The 21040-nt window shown below is 42.3% G+C and overlaps 1 protein-coding gene across 4 annotated transcripts in view; it reads left to right on the top strand.

Annotated features, from left to right (window-relative positions):
- Positions 1–21040, top strand: part of TMEM117 (transmembrane protein 117) — a 528179-nt gene that overhangs the window by 208599 nt on the left and 298540 nt on the right. For all 4 annotated transcript variants that reach the window (XM_040410696.1, XM_040410688.1, XM_040410704.1 and 1 more), the window contains exon 4: positions 18906–19005. In XM_040410696.1, the coding sequence (XP_040266630.1) occupies positions 18906–19005 (100 nt within the window). The remainder of the gene's footprint in view (positions 1–18905; positions 19006–21040) is intronic.

Here is a 21040-nt window from a genome sequence, read left to right as displayed (position 1 = left end):
CCCCGTAAGTGGCTGTAGTACAATGTAACTTCACTGCTGAACAAAAAAATAAGACATATTCTTTTTCCTAAATATACCCCCCCCCCCCCAAAAAAGTATTACAATCAAAATTCACCGCAAAACAGCTAATAGGATGTGTGCATATTTCCTATTAATACACTCCATAAATGGCTGTATTACACAGCACTTGCACCCCAATAACAAGCAAGGTTTGTTAGAATTACTGAGCTACCATTTAGTGCAACAAGATGTAATAGAATGGCTCCTATTACCCAGGCTGTACACTCCCATATTGGACCCTGTTCTCCTTTTATAGCGTTGATGATGCCTCCCTATCCTTTCCCTACACTATGAATAATCTTTTCCTGAACTTATAAATCGTTTTTTCAGCACAATAAAGTCTTTTCTAGCACTGTCCCTAGTGCCTGTCACATCTCTCCCTGCACAAAGTACACTGGAAAATGGCAGAATCCAAGATGGCTGAGGCTATTTATAGGGCTGTGACATCACAGGGCTGGCTGCTGAATTGGCTGCATGCATGGCATTCTGGGTGATCCCTCATGCCCAGAGCTCCTTGCTCCATCTCCTAACACGTGCACCAGCCATTTTAGTTTTTTTAGATTCGTTACTACAAAGGCTTCGATGCGAATCAAATTTTTCCTGAAATCCAGATCGTATTCCACTTCGTCAACTTCGATTCGCCCATCTCTACACATGATCATGCACAGCTCTCCATTCATGGTGAGGTCCTGTACTTGAGATGGTGGGACTTGCACCTACTGAACATATGACATTTTCTATCGATGTGCCATAAATGTTTATATGGTAATGGCACTTTAATGCTCACACGCTGACAATTTGTGATGGGCATTTAGATTTTTATTATTGAGGATATTCCGCAGCTGAAACTCTGATTGCTGCCATGGATTGGCATAAAGAACCACAGATTTTAAGAAATTCAAGATCATGTGAATGAAGAGTACAATACCAATTCACATACATTCTTAGTGTAGTTATTGTGTATTCCATCTGGATTTAGGTGCAGATTCCACTCCTGCCCAAAATTATTGACAGAATTCACAATGTGTAAGCATAGCCTGAGAAAGAAAAATCTGTAAAACTGTATTAAATTATAAATATTTTTTAGTAGACAGCAATAGTTTGACTGAGAAAATTAAATGGCATAGTGATATTTCATGAAGTGTGCAGTAAAAAGGCTTGGGATAATTAATTTAAAAGGCACACTATTAATCTCAATTAGGGTGCATCTCATTAAGAAGCATTGACCGCATAACATTTCGAGATTAAGGGCTTACATCTTTTCATTGTTGCCTTCCTGAACATAATTACTGATATCCAAACACTAATTAAAACCACATTATTTGTCATCAAACGTTTCAGATGTGCCTTACAAAGTCCTGTTACTAGACTGCACTGGTTAGTGACAAAGTCATAAGCTTCCAGTAAGCTGAAAAATCTTGTGCAGGCCTCTAAGAATTGAGACCGTGTTCAGAAAGTATGACAATTCTTCAGATTCATAACCTGCAGTTTTATATTGTAGATGAAAAACCTTTCATATCTACTTTGTATAGGGATTACTGTTTGGCAGACTATGCAAACAAGATATCTCAAAGAACTGAATGTCTCCCACCTAAAACCACAAAGTGTCATCTATGCATTTGACCAATTTAGTTTTTCAGAAATGACCATACTTATATTTTAAATTTCCCTATTTATTTAGGGTTATTTATCCTTGTGAGATGTGTAGTGATGAGTGAAGCAAGCTTCAAATTCTACATCTGAAGTCGATCTGTTAAAAACTTTGGATTAATACTGTATAGAGATCCGTCTCCGTACAGTATTAGAATTTATGGGCTCCGATGAGCCGAAGTTAGTTATTCACGAAGTCACTCTTGACTTTGTTTATTAACTTCGGCAGTTGATTTTTAAAGTGGCAAACTACTTGTATTATATTGTATTGTATACTTATATTTCTATAACTCATGTATTTATATGTAGCGCAACTAAGAAAAGTTAATCTCCTTCTTGTAAATATTATCATGGAAAATGTAATAATTGTGTTTTTATTAATTTCAACAAGATAATAAATTGCTTATATCCTAAAGATTCACCCCTGTCATTAGTTTGTGCTGTAATTATAACTAGAGATGAGCGAATTTCATATTTGGAAATTCGTTCACTCCTCATTTACTGGTAAAAGGTGAATTCAGTTATGGATTCCGTTACCACGGACCATAACACAATTCTATGACTGAATGCATAACGGAATGCCTTTAGAGGCATTCCGTTATTCATTACGTCATAATAGAAGTCTATGGGCTGCAAAACGCATCTGTCCCATTTCCATTTTGCAGGGGAGTCATCTCCTGCATAACGGAAACGGGACGGATCCGTTATGCAGCCCATAGACTTCTATCATGACGGAATAAATAATGGAATGCCTCTAAAGGCATCCCGTTATGCATTCCGTCATAGAATTGTGTTATGGTCCGTGGTAACGGAATCCATAATGTAATTCACCTTTTACCAGTAAACGAAGCGTGGACGAATTTCAAAATGTGAAATTCTCTCATCTCTAATTATAACTATACTATACTAATGATAACTATACTAATAAAAGTTTTTACATTTTATAATTTCATTACTAAATTATTATTATCATTATTATTTCAGGAATGTTTGAGGTCTCTAAATGTGACTGTTTGCTTCTCAGGACAAATTTTATAGTCAACTTGGCTCATTTCTTAAGTGTTCCTTGTTAGGATCTACGCATATGGCATTGTAGCATGCACTTATTCTGTGATTTCCTGCCAGTGTTTAAGGAGTATTGTCTTTACAGGCATTTATGGCTTATCCTCAGGATATGCCATAAATGTTTGATAGAGGCATGCCCACATCTGGGGCACACACCTACCCCAGAATTAGAGAGCAACTGAGCAAATGCACTTGTCTGTTCTCAGAACTCACATAAAAGTGAAAATAGAAAGTCATGCATGTGTGGTCACATCACTGATGAGACTGAGGTCAGGAGGGACAACAGTTTCTGGGATAGCTGCAGGTTCTAGAGGTTGAACTGCATTGGACAGACATTTATGGCATATCCTGTGTGTGTATATGCCATAGTTGCCTGTGATAAGAATAAACTCTTAACTGTAGCTCGAGGGTTCCTTTGTACCTGTTGGAGAGTTCCTCAGTAGACATAAATGTCACTTTAACAGTAGGGATGGCAAACTCATCCTGTAAACTCGGTCTGATCATACAATAGTTACTTTGTATGGGTACAGGCAAACTATTCAACAAATGTCAGCCAAAATCTAAAGTTAATAATTACTTTACACTCTTCTGCATTAATATTCTAAGGGTTTGCATGAGAATAGGCGGTTTCTCAAGATTGAAAACCTTTTTTAGTGGTTCCCTCATGGTATTGATGGCATTATTTACTGATCTTGTAAATGTTTTATTATAACTGTCACGGGGTGGGTATTACAGAGCACACAGGGATGGAGAATGGGACACGGATCCAGAGGACTTTATTGTATAACAGGGAAGTCATTCCACAGAACACGGGTGAACACCAACTCACACAGCTTACTCCGAAACAACAATGAATAAATCCAGGGGCGCCACCCGGTACTCAGACGCCAAGGATTTTTGCCGCCCTAGGCAATATAAAAATTGCCACCCCCCCTTATCAGATGATCTGCCCATATCATGACATCACATATGTTCCACCCCTTTCTCAGTATTTAAATTAAAAGAGAGTTATATGTTGCAATAAAGAACCCTATTAAGAATGGTGGAGAATAACTACCATAACTTAAGCCATAGCTAAAGAAACAAGCCTGGGATGAAAAACAATAAGGCGCACCCCTCCCCCCATGACACTTGATGACTTTTACAGAAGAAACTGTATATTGTGGGGCACAGTGTAGGCTATATGTGTATAACATAAACATATTTCATATGAAAACTTACAATTACTTGGCTTGACCCTTGGAGATCTTGGACACCACTTCAACACTTTGGCTGGGGGGCTCGGCGGAGCTGATGTTGTGTTTTATCCTAATGAGAAAGATTTCATAATAAGGATTTGGAGAAGGGGCAGAGGGATAGCAGAGCAGGGAGAGGCTGGTGCTGCAACTAGGGGGTCATACCATGGGGGAGTAATAAAGCCCACCATAATGCCCCCCCCTCCCAGTAGAAATAATTCTTCTTATAATGTGACAGTGCAAAAAATACCGCCTTGTAGTGCCCCCAGTTGAGCTAATGTCCCCATAGTGCCCCCATAATGTGCCAGTATAAAATACCCCTATATAGTGCCCCCAGTAAATGCCCCCATAGTGCTCCTCTCCCCCCTTCCTCCTAGTGCCCCCATAATGTACCAGCATAAAATGCCCCATATATAGTGCACCAGTAGATGCCCTCAGTGTCCCCCATAATTTGTAAGTATAAAATACCCCTTCTCAGTGCACCTGTAGATGAGCCCATAGTACTCCTCTCCCACCTTCCCCATAGTACCCACCATAATGTGTCCCAGTATAAAATGCCCCTATACAGAGCCCCCATATAAAATAGCCGTTCTTTGTGGCCTCAGTAGATGCCCCTATAGTGCCCACCAATAATGTGCCAGTAAGAAGTGCCCCCAATGTGCCAGTAATAACTGCCCCATAGATGTCCCCCAATAATGTGCCAGTAAAATGTGCCCTCAGAGATGCCCCAATCATGTGCCAGTAATAAGAGCCCCCCCACCATCATGTGTCAGTAACAAGAGCCCCCCCATATCATGTGTCAGTAGCCAGAGCCCCCCTATATCATTTGCCAATTGCCAGAGCCCCCCCTATATCATGTGCCAGTAGCCAGAGCCCCCCCTATATCATGTGTCAGTAGCCAGAGCCCTCCCTATATCATGTGCCAGCAGCCAGAGCCCCCCCTATATCATGTGCCAGCAGCCGGAGCCCCCCTATATCATGTGCCAGTAGCCAGAGCCCCCCTATATCATGTGCCAGTAACCAGAGCCCCCCATCATGTGCCAGCCCAGTAGCCACCAGTATTAACAACAACAACAACAAAAAAACACTTATACTTACCTCCATGTCAGCGATGCAGGCCTCTTCCGGCCTGTGTATCGCGCTGTACGGCTCAGGGCTCAGTCATCGCGCTTCCTGCTCCGGCCTCTGATAGGCTGCCGGCCTAGTGCCCGCCGGCCATTTAACAAACATTTTTATATTTTTTTTTAAACCGAACGGTTCCGGCGCCCCCTGCTAAATTGCGCCCTAGGCGGCTGCCTAGGTCGCCTTACAGGTGGTGCCGGCCCTGGACGCCACCAATTAAATCCCCAATCGTCCTGGGTACTCTGTTACTTGAAGGACGGCTCCCTTCGGCCAAGGGTGGATTGCAGACAATCCTCAGTCTCTACTCTGTTCTTGTGGCACCAGATCCTGGCCTCAACATCAGGTCCTGGTCCATCCAAAGCTCCCTGTACACTACAACAACCCCCAACCTCCTCTCTCATTTTTCTCATAATCCCCCCCCCCCCCCGGCTGATTAGCCTAGGGCAGGCAAGAGCGTGAATAATTACCAGCCCCCAACCTCTACACTGCTGACCAGTCCAGCACCTTATAGAAGATTCATAGGGAAAAGGTGAGGAGCCCATGCCTTCCCCCTCTCCTCTGCATTCCAAAGGGTCCTGTCTCCGGACTGACCAATGTTTATTTATTTAAGTCCCCAATAACACACCCAAAGGTTTACAGCCCCTCCCCCCCCTGAATGTTTGTAAAATACATGAGGCCAGTAGAGTAAGGGTACTTTCACATCTGTGTTTTCCATTCCGCTATTGAGATCCGTCATAGGATCTCAATAGCGGAAGAAAATGCTTCCATTTTGTCCCCATTCATTGTAAATGGGGACAAAACTGAACGAAATGGAATGCACCAAAATGCATTCCGTTCCGTTTGGTTGTGTCCCCATCACGAACAGAAAAACGCTGCAAGCGTTCCGTCCTGACACACAATGTAAGTCAATAGCAGTGGCGTTGCTAGGGCTGGTGTCACCCGGTGCGGTAGAAAATGGTGTCACCCCAACCTGCCCCCCCCCCCCCGAGCAATAATCTTTTAGTCATATAACCAAAAATATGTTGAAAGAATGAAAGAAGTCAAAGTTAATGCTTTTAAAAAATAACGTTTATTTTAAATCCAACCCCTTTACTGAACAAATAACATTTTACAACACAAAATTTAACAGGATAAAATTATAAATAATTAAATAACACAAAATTCAACATGACTAATAAATAAATAAATAATTAAATAACAGAAAATTGAACAGGAACAAATACAAGTGCACTTAAAGAACATCTCAATCAATTCAGAACTTTGCTTTCCTGGCCTTCAAAGCTGCAAAACTATTAATTGCTTCATCGAAATCAATGGTTTGCACTAATTCGCTTTCAACTGACAACAGTGCAAGATTGGAAAGCCTAGACTCTCCCATTGTAGATCGCAGATAATTTTTGATAAGTTTAAGTTTTGAAAAGCTCCTCTCGCACGAAGCCACAGATACGCAGATTGTGAGGAATAATTTCAGACATAGTGAAAGGTGTGGGAGAGACTCAATAAAATCCCATTCAGCTATGAAGGTCAAAACTTGTAAAGCTGCCCAATCTTTGACTTCTTCTAGGTCCAACTTTGCTGCTTTTAGGTGTCTTCTGAACCTTGGTATCTCCAGTAACAGCTCACTCTCAGATACCTCATCATAGAAATTGGTCAGTTTTGGAATGGACACCTTTAACCCCTTAAGGACACAGCCTTTTTACACCTTAGGACCAGGCCATTTTTTGAAAATCTGACCAGAGTCCCTTTAAGTGCTGATAACTTTAAAACGCTTTGACTTATCCAGGCCGTTCTGAGATTGTTTTTTCGTCACATATTGTACTTCATGACACTGGTAAAATGAAGTCAAAAAAATTATTTTTTTTGCACCAAAAAATACCTAATTTAACAAAAAATTTGGAAAAATTTGCAAATTTCAAAGTTTCAGTTTCTCTACTTCTGTAATACATAGTAATACCCCAAAAAATTGTGATGACTTTACATTCCCCATATGTCTACTTCTTGTTAGAATTGATTTGGGAATGATATTTTATTTTTTGGGGATGTTATAAGGCTTAGAAGTTTAGAAGCAAATCTTGAAATTTTTCAGAAATTTACAAAAACTCAATTTTTAGGGACCAGTTCAGGTCTCAAGTCACTTTGCGAGGCTTACATTATAGAAACCACCCAAAAATGACCCCATCTAAGAAACTACACCCCTCAAGGTATTCAAAACTGATTTTGCATACGTTGTTAACCCTTTAGGTGTTGCACAAGAGTTATTGGCAAATGGGGAGGAAATTTGAGAATTTCATTGTTTTGTCTAATTTTTCATTTTAACCCATTTTTTCCACTAACAAATCAAGGGTTAACAGCCAAACAAGACTGTATCTTTATTGCCCTGACTCTGCCGTTTACAGAAACACCCAATATGTGGCCGTAAACTACTGTACGGCCACACAGCGGGGCGTAGAGTGAAAGGTGCGCCGTATGGTTTTTGGAGGGCTGATTTTTATGGACTGGTTTATTTACACCATGTCCCATTTGAAGCCCCCTGATGCACCCCTAGAGGAGAAACTCCCTAAAAGTGACCCCATCTAAGAAACTACACCCCTCAAGCTATTCAAAACTGATTTTACATACATCGTTAACCCTTTAGGTGTTGCACAGGAGTTATTGGCAAATGGCGATGAAATTTGAGAATTTCATTTTTTTGCCTAATTTTCCATTTTAACCCATTTTTTCCACTAACAAAGCAAGGGTTAACAGCAAAACAAGACTGTATCTTTATTGCCCTGACTCTGCTGTTTACAGAAACACCCCATATGTGGCCGTAAACTACTGTACGGGCACACAGCGGGGCGTAGAGTGAAAGGTGCGCCGTTTGGTTTTTGGAGGGCTGATTTTGCTGGACTGTTTTTTTGGCACCATGTCCCATTTGAAGCCCCCCTGATGCACCCCTGGAGTAGAAACTCCATAAAAGTGACCCCATCTAAGAAACTACACCCCTCAAGGTATTCAAAACTGATTTTACAAACTTTGTTAACCCTTTAGGTGTTGCACAAGATTTAATGGAAAATAGAGATACAATTTCAAAATTTCACTTTTTTGGCAGATTTTCCATTTTAATATTTTTTTTCCAGTTACAAAGCAAGGGTTAACAGCCAAACAAAACTCATTATTTATGGCCCTGATTCTGTAGTTTACAGAAACACCCCATATGTGGTCGTAAACTGCTGTACCGGCACACGGCAGGGCGCAGAAGGAAAGGAACGCCATGCGGTTTTTGGAAGGCAGATTTTGCTGCACAGTTTTTTTTTACACCATGTCCCATTTGAAGCCCCCCTGATGCACCCCTAGAGTAGAAACTCCAAAAAAGTGACCCCATTTTAGAAACTACGGGATAGGGTGGCAGTTTTGTTGGTACTAGTTTAGGGTACATATGATTTTTGGTTGCTCTATATTACACTTTTTGTGCGGCAAGGTAACAAGAAATAGATTTTTTGGCACGTTTTTATTTTTTGTTATTGACAACATTCATCTGACAGGTTAGATCATGTGGTAATTTTATAGAGCAGGTTGTCACGGACGTGGCGATACCTAATATGTATACTATTTTTTTTATTTATGTAAGTTTTACACAATGATTTCATTTTTAAAACAAAAAAAATGTTTTAGTGTCTCCATAGTCTAAGAGCCATAGTTTTTTCAGTTTTTGGGCGATTATCTTAAGTAGGGTCTCATTTTTTGCGGGATGAAATGACGGTTTGATTGGCATCTATTTTGGGGTGCATATGACTTTTTGATTGCTTGCTATTACACTTTTTGTGACGTAAGATGACAAAAAATGGCTTTTTTTACACCGTTTTTATTTTAATTTTTTTACGGTGGTCATCTGAGGGGTTAGATCATGTGATATTTTTATAGAGCCGGTCGATACGGACGCGGCGATACCTAATATGTATACTTTTTTTTTATTTATGTAAGTTTTACACAATGATTTCATTTTTGAAACAAAAAAAATCATGTTTTAGTGTTTCCATAGTCTAAGAGCCATAGTTTTTTCAGTTTTTGGGCGATTATCTTGGGTAGGGTATGATTTTTGCGGGATGAGATGACGGTTTGATTTGTACTATTTTGGCGTACATGCGACTTTTTTGATCACTTTTATTACCTTTTTTGGGAAGTAAGGTGGGCAAAATTTCAATTTCATCCTAGTTTTTTATTTTTTATTTTTATGGCGTTCACCGTTCGGGTAAAGTAACATAACCGTTTTATAGATCAGGTCGTTACGGACGCGGCGATACCAAACATGTGTAGGGAATTTTATTTTTTTCATTTTTAATCAGTGATAAATGTGTTTTTTGATTTTTACTTTTTTTTCACTTTTTTTAACTTTTTTTTTGACCCAGACCCACTTGGTTCTTGAAGATCCAGTGGGTCTGATGTCTGTATAATACAGTACAGTACAATATATATTGTTCTGTACTGTATTTTACTTACACTGAACAGATCTATGCTTTTTAGCATAGATCTGTTCAGCACCATGGACAGCAGGACGCCTGAGAGGCGTCCTGTTGCCATGGGAACCTTCCCCGTCTGCTCAGAACTGCGCAGACGGGGAAGGGTAAGCACAGGGCTGAGGGGGGCTCTCTGGGGGCTCTCTCCCTCTCCCATCGGGGGCTGCAAAGGCACAGCAGCCCCCCGATGGGAGAGGGAGGGAGCTCCCTGCGCTGTTAACCTTTTCCATACAGCGGTCCGTACGGACCGCTGTATGGAAAGGGTTAACGGCTGACATCGCATCGCAGATGTCAGCCGTTTATACCAGGGTGCCAGCAATGTGCTGGCACCCTGGTATCCCCACTAGAAACCAACGATCATTCAAGGGGAGGCGGGCGGGGGATCGCGATCCCGCCTGCCGCACCGCCCGCCTCCCGCACCGCCCACACCGCCCGCAACCCTCCCCCTGCACCTCCCACCGGGCTAAAATCACTCGGGGGGTGCAGGGGGAGGGATACAGATCTATTTTAGGAATACTAAAGTTTCTGATCCCCGCGGTCAGGGACCGCAGGGATCAGAAACTGCAGAAATCGCAGCAAACCGCAGGTCTGAATTGACCTGCGGTTTGCCGCGATCGCCGACATGGGGGGGTCACGGGACCCCCCCGCGCATTTAGCCTAGGTGCCTGCTCGATGATTTGAGCAGGCACCGGGTTCCGATCACTGCCGGCCGGGCGGCAGTGATCGGAACAACACATGACGTACCGGTACGTCATGTGTCCTTAAGTACCAGGACATCATGACGTACCGGTACGTCATGTGTCCTTAAGAGGTTAATTCTCCTTCAGTGGCAGATATGAGACTCTTTGCTTGAACAGCCTCAAACATGCCTGCTACTTCCATGATGGCTCTTAATCTGGTCTGGAGTTCCAAATGAAAGCGATCAATGCACTCAAACATCGCCCTCTTATTTTCTTCTTGCAGACTTGGGCTTCCAGCATCTCTTGCCAGTTCCCCTGCCATCCTCTTCTTGAACCTGGTTCTTCTCTCTACTGCAATTCCATATTCATCAGCTTTTAAAAGTGCCTGCTGAATTGCATTTTCAACTAGGTGACTGCGCTCCTCACACAGAAAAAGTCTTAGTGTCTCAAGCTTTGTCACCACTTTATCGAGACTTAAGCCCTTAGTCTGCAGGTACTGCTGTGCATCATTAACTTCCCTCAGTACATCAGACCAGAAGTGCAGGTAGCATAGAAAAGTAAAGTCACAGACAGCAGGTAGAAGACCCTGTGCTGCTCCTCTTGTGTCCATATTTTCACATGGTTCACAAAGAGCTCCAAGTGCCGACACGAACATGTCAAATTTTTCTTTTACTGGCTTAACTGCAGCATAATGAGCACTCCAGCGTGTTGTGGATAGTCTTTTTACTGACACTCCAGCATGGTCAATTAACACATCCCATCGATGGGTGGAAGCAGCAAAAAAAGAAAACATTGTCTGCAGAGTTCCAAAAAAGGTCACGCAAGATGCATTTTGAGCAAAAGAGTGCTGACCACACAAGTTAAGGGAATGGTCCACACATCCATTAAAAATAGCCTTCCTGTTTTTCCCCTTCAGAATGGATTGTACACCTCCATGGATTCCAGCCATAGTAGCAGCATTATCATAACCCTGAGAGCGGCACATCATTATGTCGAGTCCATCACTTTCTAATTTTTGAAGAATGTCAGAACTGAGGTCAGCAGCTTTTTTCCCCTTTAAAGGGAAAAATCCTAAAAAAACTTATTTTACCTCAACTTTCCTGTTGGTGATGTGTACATATCTGATCACTTCAGACATCTGATCAGTATGCGATACGTCAGGCGTGCTGTCAAACATGATGCCAAAGTACTTTGCAGACTTTATGTCCGTTACAATCTTCGCCTTCACATGATTTGCCAGGACACTTATAAACTCATTCTGAGTTTGTGGAGAAAGATAGGAGACAGACATGTTAACTTTACAGGTGTGCTGCTTTAACTTAATTAGGTGTTCCTTCAGTACCGGATCATACTTGGAAAGCATCTCAACCATCTCAAGAAAGTTCCCTTTATTCAAAGAAGACTCATCTTCCTTGTGACCACGAAATGCCAGATTCTGCTTGGCAAGAAACAATGTAATATCCAGCAATCTGTGCAAAATGTCCCTCCACTTTTTCTTCTCAGTCTCCATCGTAGAAATAGTTTGGGCATCAATGGTTTCATGCAGCCTCAGTCCTGCTGCCAAAGTTTTCCACTTTTCCAGACAGTATAAGTGCTCTTCGGATGTCTCATGATTATATACCTTTGGGCTCAGTTTCCACCACTTCTGAAACCCAGTGACAAATTTGGATGTTGTATCTGTAGTACAGCTGGTAAAGAGTCGGCAACAAAAGCAATATAAATTCCCGCTGACAGGTGAGTAAACCATCCATGTCCTCAGAATTTTCTCTCCATTTGGCATGACCTTGTAAAACCACACTTTTGAAAGTTGGCGCACTTCTCCCTTTGATGCAGCTTTTTCATCTGGCCTTTTGGTGACACTAAAAGGACCATCTTGGTTCTGGAAAGAAGCACTTCCTCTTTTCACAATTTCTACCCGAAAATGATCTGGAACCGGTATCTCCCAGAAGGACACATCAGATAAAATTTGCAAATCTTTCTCCGTAACTGCAGTCATGTCTTTCATAGTATACGGACTATGGCTTGAGTCACTTTCAGCACTCTCTTCTGCTTCATATTCTGTCATTTCCATTCCTTGCTCTTCTGCTTCAAATTCTTCTATTTTCCCTCCTCGCTCTTCTTCAGATTCTGCCATTTCCACTTCTTGTTCCTCTGCAGAAAGCTTTCTAGCAAAAGCATCAAAAGAATCAGCTTGATCAATTGGCGGAGTGTCTTTTGATGAACCCTGGCCATCATCTGGTCTTTTGACATACTTGAGCATGGATCCAGCAAGGGTTTTGATTGCTTGAATTTTTGCCTCTTTTGTTCTCCTTTGCTGGAATCCACTTGGCCTCTTTGACTTATGCACTCCATGTGGCATGGTGGAATATTCGCTTAGGAATTCAGACTTTGCTTTCTGAAATCCATTTGAAAAAAGGACAGCATGAAAACATATAATTTGTCTCTTGTGCTTCTCATATTTTGCTAATGGTATGGATAAACCATATCATACACCGTCGTTTGGTTTAACTTTGTGGGGGGGGGGGTTGCAGAGCACCCACCCGCAGTGGCGGATCCAGAGCTCGGTCTCAGGAGGAGCACTTCCAGATTGTTTTGTGTCGGCAGACAGAAAATAATAGCAGGCTCAGGCTGGGAAGGCAACTTGAATTATGCTAAAATCATTGGGCTAGGGCCATTTTAAAGGGTTTCTACCACCAGAAATACTATTATGTAGCTGACTGATATAGCGATGCGCTAATGTCAGCACTACATAACAGTATGTTTCTAACATTAGTCCCTGCAGCCGTTTTTGTTAAAAATGCACTTTTATAATATGTTAATAAGCCTCTAGGTGCTATATGGGCGTAAAATCAGCACCTAGAGGCTCCGTCCGCTCACGCTTTATCCCGCCCAGGTCCAGTGTTGTGCCAGCCCCGCTCCTCTTGATTGATGCCACTGTTCCCTGCATCGTTGGCGAAATCCCGCTCCTGCGCCGTTCACTTCGGTCTTCGGCGCAGTGCGAGTGAATGATGCGATCCTCACTGTGACGTAGTCGGCGCAGGCGCAGTGAGGAAGCCGGCACCAGGATCGCATCATTCACTCACTGCGCCGAAGACCGAAGTTAACGGCGCAGGCGCGGGATTTCGCCAACGACGCAGGGAACAGTGGCATCAATCAAGAGGAGCTGGGCGGGCACAACACAGGACCTGGGCAGAATACAGGGTGAGTGGACGGAGCCTCTAGGTGCTGATTTTACGCCCATATAGCACCTAGAGGCTCATTAGCATATAATAAAAGTGCTTTTTTAACAAAAACGGCTGCAGGGACTAATGTTAGAAACATACTGTTCTGTAGTGCTGACATTAGCGCATCGCTATATCAGTCAGCTACATAATAGTATTTCTGGTGGTAGAAGCCCTTTAATGAACTCTTTTAGTATGGCAGTCGATTTGCATGTGGTCATCACAGGACTGTCATGCCGGCCATTAGGCCATAGTAGTGTCACTATGACACTATGGCCGGTGTGATGGTCCCGTGATGACCACATGCAAATTGACTGTCACACTAAAAGATTAACTGTAGGCTATATTACAGAAGGCTGGTCCTGGTGGTCAGTGGTGTGGCCTGTGTTCTACAAGGCTAATTTACATTACTGAGAAATACAGGGCACACTACAGCATAATATACTGGAATCTACAGTATACACTGTAAATATATCAGTCCTCAAACCAAATAATAACACCGCCATACAATGACCAGATAACACCTACATACAGTGACTGGATAACACCGGCATAAAGTGACTGGATATAGGATATAAGGGGGCCCAGTATAGAGCAGTGATGGTGAACCTTTTAGAGACTGAGTGCCCAAACTGCAACCCAAAACCCACTTATTTATAAAAAAGTGCCAACATGGCAATTTAAGCTGAATACCAATATGGTCTGTCTTCCATGTACTTTATCATTTACATAGCTATAATATCCTGCCTACAGTTAATGCGCTGCCTGTGTTGTTTATAGCTCGCCCTGCACTGATGAATGGCAGAAAAAGTGTAAGGCAAATTGGTACACCCATAGACTTTTTCCCAGGGTGTGGGATGGGTCCCCACAGAGAGGGCTCTGAGTGCCTGACATCTCTCCAGGTCCAACCTGGAGTCCAGGTTAAAATTAGGAAATGCCCCCCGCCCCCAAATATAATTAAGTAGGCGCAAAGCGGCAGCATGACAGAGTGTGGATTTGGCATCAGCATGAGGAGACCACAGAGTGGCCCAATGACAGAGTCTATAGTTGACGTCAGCAGCAGCAGTGTCAGGAGAAAGCCAACAAGTGGCACATTGACCGAGTCTGGAGTTGGCAGCATCAGGAGAAGGCCACCGAGTGGCACAAGCACAGAGTCTGGAGTTCAGGGCAGCAGCATCAGGAGAAGGCCACCGAGAGGCAAAATGACAGAGTGAGGAGTTGGCGGCAGTATGAGAAGGCCAAAGAGTGGCACAATGATAGAGCCTGGAGGTGGCCACCCTGCTTACCTCCTGACTTTGGCAATAGCAATATTTTTACAGCACAGTACGTGTCCCCTATATTTTTATATAATAAATAAAGAGTCCCACAGTACATAATGTGGGCAAAATATACCTAATTACATAACATTCTCAATACATAAACTTATTTTTATGTGGAAAATGGTGCCAGGTGGTGTACCATAATAAAAATGCCAGGGTACACCCCCTGGCACCTTAGAGTATCACTAATAAAAATGTAAAATAGCCTTTTTTCACAAAAAAATAAATGTATTTATTGGGAATGTTATGTAAGTAGGTATATTTTGCCCACATTATGTACTGTGGGACTCTTTGCACCGGCCCTGTAACGTGGACGTGACCAGAGCCTGTGCAAGGATTTTTTGGCAACACAAGCGAAGCTACAGTACATCTCGGTGACCCCCCCCCCCCTCCCCGCCCGCAGCTCACCTGGTCCTGGTTCTGTCTGCAGCAGCTGGCTTCTCCTCTGTGTGGTCCTGATATCTTCTCTCTGCTTCAATCTGGTTTGAGGACTGTACTTTTCGCCCTATAAGATGCACATAGGTTTTAGAGGAGTATAATAAGAAACAATATTTTCCATTATACCTCAGGTCAGACCCCCATATCAGCCGTCAGCACCCCATCCATCATGCCCATGTCAGCCCCCATCCATCATGCCCCCATGTCAGCCGTCATGCCCCTATGTCAGCCATTATGCCTTCATGTCAGCCGTCAGCACCCCATGTCAGCTGTCAGCCATCAGCCCCCCATGTCAGCACCCCATCCATCATGCCCATGTCAGCCATCAGCACCCCATCCATCATGCCCATGTCAGCCGTCAGCACCCCATCATGCCCATGTCAGCCCCCATCCATCATTACCCCCCATGTCAGACGTCAGCCATCAGCCCCCCATGTCAGCCATCATGCCCCCATGTCAGCCGTCAGCACCCCATCCATCATGCCCATGACAGCCGTCAGCCCCCATCCATCATGCCCCCCCATGTCAGCCGTCATGCCCCTATGTCAGCCATCATGCCCTCATGTCCGCCGTCAGCACCCCATGTCAGCACTCCATCCATCATGCCCATGTCAGCCGTCAGCCCCCATCCATCATGCCCCTTATGTCAGCCGTCAGCACCCCATGTCAGCAGTCAGCCATCAGCCCCCCATGTCAGCACCCCATCCATCATGCCCATGTCAGCACCCATCCATCATTACTCCCATGTCAGCCATCAGCCCCCCCATGTCAGCCATCATGCCCCCCATGACAGCCGTCAGCCCCCATCCATTATGCTCCCTAATGGGGGACAATGTTGGAGTCTGCGCCATCAGGGGGGGTGACATGATGAGGGACAATGTTGGAGTCGGTGGCACAGACATTTCTTCTCTTCCCCTCCAGGCTCCATGGCACAGACATGTTTGTACATTTTGTCCCCCATCTCCCCCTCTCTGTTACAATTACAATACATTTACAGTGTCAGTACCTGATATATCACTGGGGTCTGGCTGGAGTGGGGTCGGTCTGGTCCTGGCTCTAATCTCAGCTGGCCTGGCTCTGCCTTAAGGTGTCTTCTCCTGGGTCCAGACTAGAGTCCAGCAGGGTCGGCGAAGTTCCAACAGCATGCCACTGTGTTCTTCTGCTGCCAGCCTGGAGGGGCAGCTTTTACAGGCCACAGCAGCTCCGCCTCCTCTCCTCCCTCCACCGCGGCCCCACTGACAGTCAGTGACGCCTCCTTTGGCCTGAGCCGGCACACATGTAGGCAGGAGTAGGACAGCCGCAGGCCCGCTGCCCGCACTGTAAGTAAATAGTATGTAAGGCCCCCGGCCGGACTTACTGCCGAAGTGCAATTTCAATGTGTTACATCATTTAATTAATCACCTTGGTAGGTCTGGCTGGCGGCTGCTGCTACAATGGGGTGTCACCTGCCCCCGGCGGGGGGCGGGTGACACCCCATTGTAGCAGCAGCCGCCAGCCAGACCTACCAAGGTGATTAATTAGTAACACAATGAAATTGCACTTCGGCAGTAAGTCGGTCCGGGCCTCCGGCGGGGGCGGGTGACACCCCATTGTAGCAGCAGCCGCCAGCCAGACCTACCAAGGTGATTAATTAGTATACACAATGATGTAATTGCACTTCGGCAGTGAGTCAGTCCGGGCCTCCGGCGGCCGGGTGACACCCCATCAGACTGGTGTCACCCGGTGCGGCCCGCACCCCCCGCACCCCCCTTGCAACGCCACTGGTCAATAGGGATGGATCCGTTTTCTCTGACACAATAGAAAATGGATCCGTCCCCCATTGACTTTAAATGGTGTTCATGACGGATCCATCATGGCTATAGAAGACCTAATACAATAAAACGCTAACGTGAAAGTAGCCTAAGATGAATGCCATACATTGTCACAATAACCATATTATTATCATATTGGAAGTTGAATTTTGCGGCTCATTGCCTATTGAGCTGCATATGCCTTAAAACTGTCTTCTCTCTATGAATTTTTGTTCCCCCACCCCCCTATTTTGTCTATTTGTTGTTCAGTGCCTGCTAACATCTCAGGATGGAAACATGGCTGATATTTTGTTATATAAACAATCTGGATGGGAAGCAAAACATATAGCAATTGTTGTTTTACCAGAGAACTATTTGAGTGTTCTCTTCATCCCTCAGGACAAGTTCCTGGTTCTGTGAAAATACAAGAATGCCTGCATAGTGTTTAATTTAATGTAGATCTGTTTCCAAATGCTAGTGGTGATAAATGGAGGTTGTTTGTTGTATTATGGATATTGGACATTTTATAGTTCTTAAATGAAAACCATTCTGGCCAGCAGCAAGGCATAAAACTCCATATTAGTGTAGGAAAGAAGAAATGAAACAGCTGGTAGGATGAAAAGAAAACACAACGAAACATGAACAGAAACCGAACAAGCTTTTAAATCAATATATTTTTGAGTAACCAATGTGAAAACAAAAAATGGAGATAGAATTGAGTCTATATATCCAGAATTATAAATTTATGAACACTGTAAAAATGGGAATATTGTTGGCACAGTCTTAATATTTCACATATTATAGTATTATGACTTGGCTGACAATATATAATAGAATAAAATTGAATATTTTTGTACTTGCTGGATTTTAGCATCACATTTTAGAAAAATAAAAGTAAATTGCAAAGTTCCATAACTCATAATTCTGCCATCCTAGACACAATTAGATTTTTTTTTTACACAGAAGATTGATGTACAGTATATACCAGCCATACTGAATAGACACTTTGTTTAACAAAAAAATAAAAATTTTACTTTATCTTTAACTTGTATATTAAGTGGATAGTTGTATGCACTTGGATGGATGGGGAAAAAATTCCAGTCTATTGAATGCTTTCTTCTCCATTTTATTACACAAAAAAATCCAATGACAGGTGACATTTTAGGGATATTGATCTGAAGCATTCAAGCATGAATGGATTAAAAGAAAGAAAATTAAGTTTTTGGATTAGCCAAAGTTAAAGTCCCATTGAGATCTTGTGGCAAAACCTTAAATGGATAAACATTCTTGAAAACACTTCAATGTAGCCACATTAAAACAATTCTACCAAGAAGAGTGACCCAAAATTCCTCCTTAGAGATGTAAAATACTCATCACAGGTTAATGCAAATGTTTTATTAAAGTTGTTACTGCCAGGAGTGGCACAACTAGTTATGTGATTTGGGGGGGAAGGGGGGTGTAAATGAATCTTTATTTAAAATTTTATTTTATACAATTTTATAGTAAAAATTCTTCAGATGAACTGAAAAATGTAAATGTATCAAAAAGATTAAAAAAATAGAAGAAATTTGGGCAAATATGTTTTCAAAGCACTGTATATTATTTTTGTTGCTGCTTATTTAGTTAATCTTTACTGCTTTATAGATAAACCTTGTTTATAAAATTTACAAAATGATATACTTTATTCTTTTTCATCTGCTAGTTTTTTGTATTACTCTGCATATTTGAAATCCACATCTATAATAAAATGATAGGAAGAAGAATTTATATGCACTAGCATATAAACATTTCTCTAATGCAGAATTCTGTCTTGTTTTTATCTTCCACAGTCCTTACATTATAACCGAATATATGGGCATCAGGAATGAGAGCTTTATGAAGGTTGCAGCAGTTGGAACGTGGATGGGAGACTTTGTTACAGCCTGGATGGTAAGAGTACACATTTTATACTGGGATTCTGCAAAAAGAAATAGTGTTATAAATTTCCACAACTATTATACCAATGACTATTGTAAGGATCATAGACATTGTTATTGTTTCTTTAAAGGGGTTGTCTCACTTCAGGGAATGGCATTCATCATGTAGATTAAGTTAATACAAGCCACTTACTAATATAAGAAAAAAGGAATTTCAGCTCACCCATCGTCCTCCTTCACCGTATACGGGTCCCGGACCAGGAATTAATCAAAACAGTAGAAAGAAATCCAGCAGCAGGCTCAGGATAAAATCCAATTTCTTTATTTCTTCATTATAAAATTCATAGGCTGACCAGACAGGCAAGATTCTTGCCTGCCTGGTCAGCCTATGAATTTTATAATGAAGAAATAAAGAAATTGGATTTTATCCTGAGCCTGATGCTGGATTTTTTTCTACTGTTTTGATTGAAGCCACTCCTGCATTCTGATGACTGCTTCTCTAATGGAAGTGGTTATAAGCATTCGGACTATAAGACGCACTGCCACTTTTCTCCATTTTCCAGGAAAGAAGTGCATCTTATAATCTGAAAAATATGGTAAATTAATATGCACAAGATTTCAAATCCACACCGCAGGTCAATTATGCTGAAGATTGTGGATAACATTTCTTACAATATAATCCACTTTGCTATTACTGTACAATGAAGCGCATTTGCCAGTTAAAAATCTGCAAATGCAAATCCACAGCATTTAAGTCAGATATGGATATACCCTAAAAGTAACTACAGAGAAATAAAACTTCTTGTCTTATACCAAGCCTCATACAGCCTACATATATCTTTGTCTGGTACTAATATCGGTCAATGAAGAGTTGATTTGGGTAATTGTATCTCCTCTTTTACCTGTATTCTGATATTGTGTTTCATTAACCCCTTCAAGCTCTGTCACACACTATTAGATCACTGAGGTCAGTGAGTTAATGCTCAATGATTTAATAGTATGTCACATGATGGTGTAGCTGGGCCTTATTTCAGCAGTTTAACCTATCAAATGCGACAGTTGATAATGACTGAGGCATCTGAGTGGTTAGTCAGAGGGAGGAAGTTCCCTCTGTCCTCATCATTAGCATATCGGCTAATGCAAAATACGGGGGGTCAAGTAGTTGTCATGGCAGTTGGGGCCTTTGTTTAGTTCAAGTGATTAAACGATTACAGTACAGATTCTTAAAGGGACTAAATAAGTGCAAATAATAATAATAATTTTTTTTTTAAGTAGCAAAACAGAATTGTAATTGTGGATTCTTGTACTCTTCTGTAATTCTGTAACATCATGTATCATGTAATTTTTACTGTTCCTAAAAACTATTGCAGAAAGTGCGATCATTTTTACACTTATCCAAAATGTTTTAAAAAAGTTATACAATAAATGTACTCCAAAATGGTGGCAGTAAAATGGAACTTGCCGCACATAAAACTAGCCCTTATATTGCTATATTGAAGGAAAAATAAAAAAGTTATGGCTTTTGCAATGCAGAGATGAAAATGTAAAACATTGTTATAGCCTTACGTGCCAAACTACCCTATGTCCTTAAGTGGTTAAGACATGCTGAAACATGGCATCAGTTTGGTAACATGAGTGAGGATCCCAACTGTCACTGGAACTGAAATGCCTATTCTTTTCAGTGTGTCTCCATATGAAATTGTTGCCATATATAAGGCTAGGTTCACAGCTACATTTGGCATTCTAGTTGTCTGTTCTGGAAGAGGGGCAGACTACTGGAATTACTGTATATGGCATAGCTAGACACAGCCAGGCAATGCCTGATCCCCATTCACTATAGTGGGATTTGGCAGTGATATTTTTCCGGCTGAAAGCTGGCATTTATGCCAGAACTCCACTGGATCCTATTATAGTAATTTCTAGTAGTCTGCTCCTCTGCTGTAATAGACTGCCGCAGTGCCGTATATGTGAACCTAGCCTTAGTGCAGTAAGGTCCCATACACTTTTATGAGTGCCATGTTATGGAAATCCTACAACCTGGAGGTTGT

Source organism: Bufo bufo, chromosome 1 (genome assembly GCF_905171765.1).
Source record: "Bufo bufo chromosome 1, aBufBuf1.1, whole genome shotgun sequence".
NCBI lineage: Eukaryota > Metazoa > Chordata > Amphibia > Anura > Bufonidae > Bufo > Bufo bufo.
Note: the sequence above shows the minus strand (reverse complement) of the source record. Positions and strands in the feature narration are given on the sequence as shown.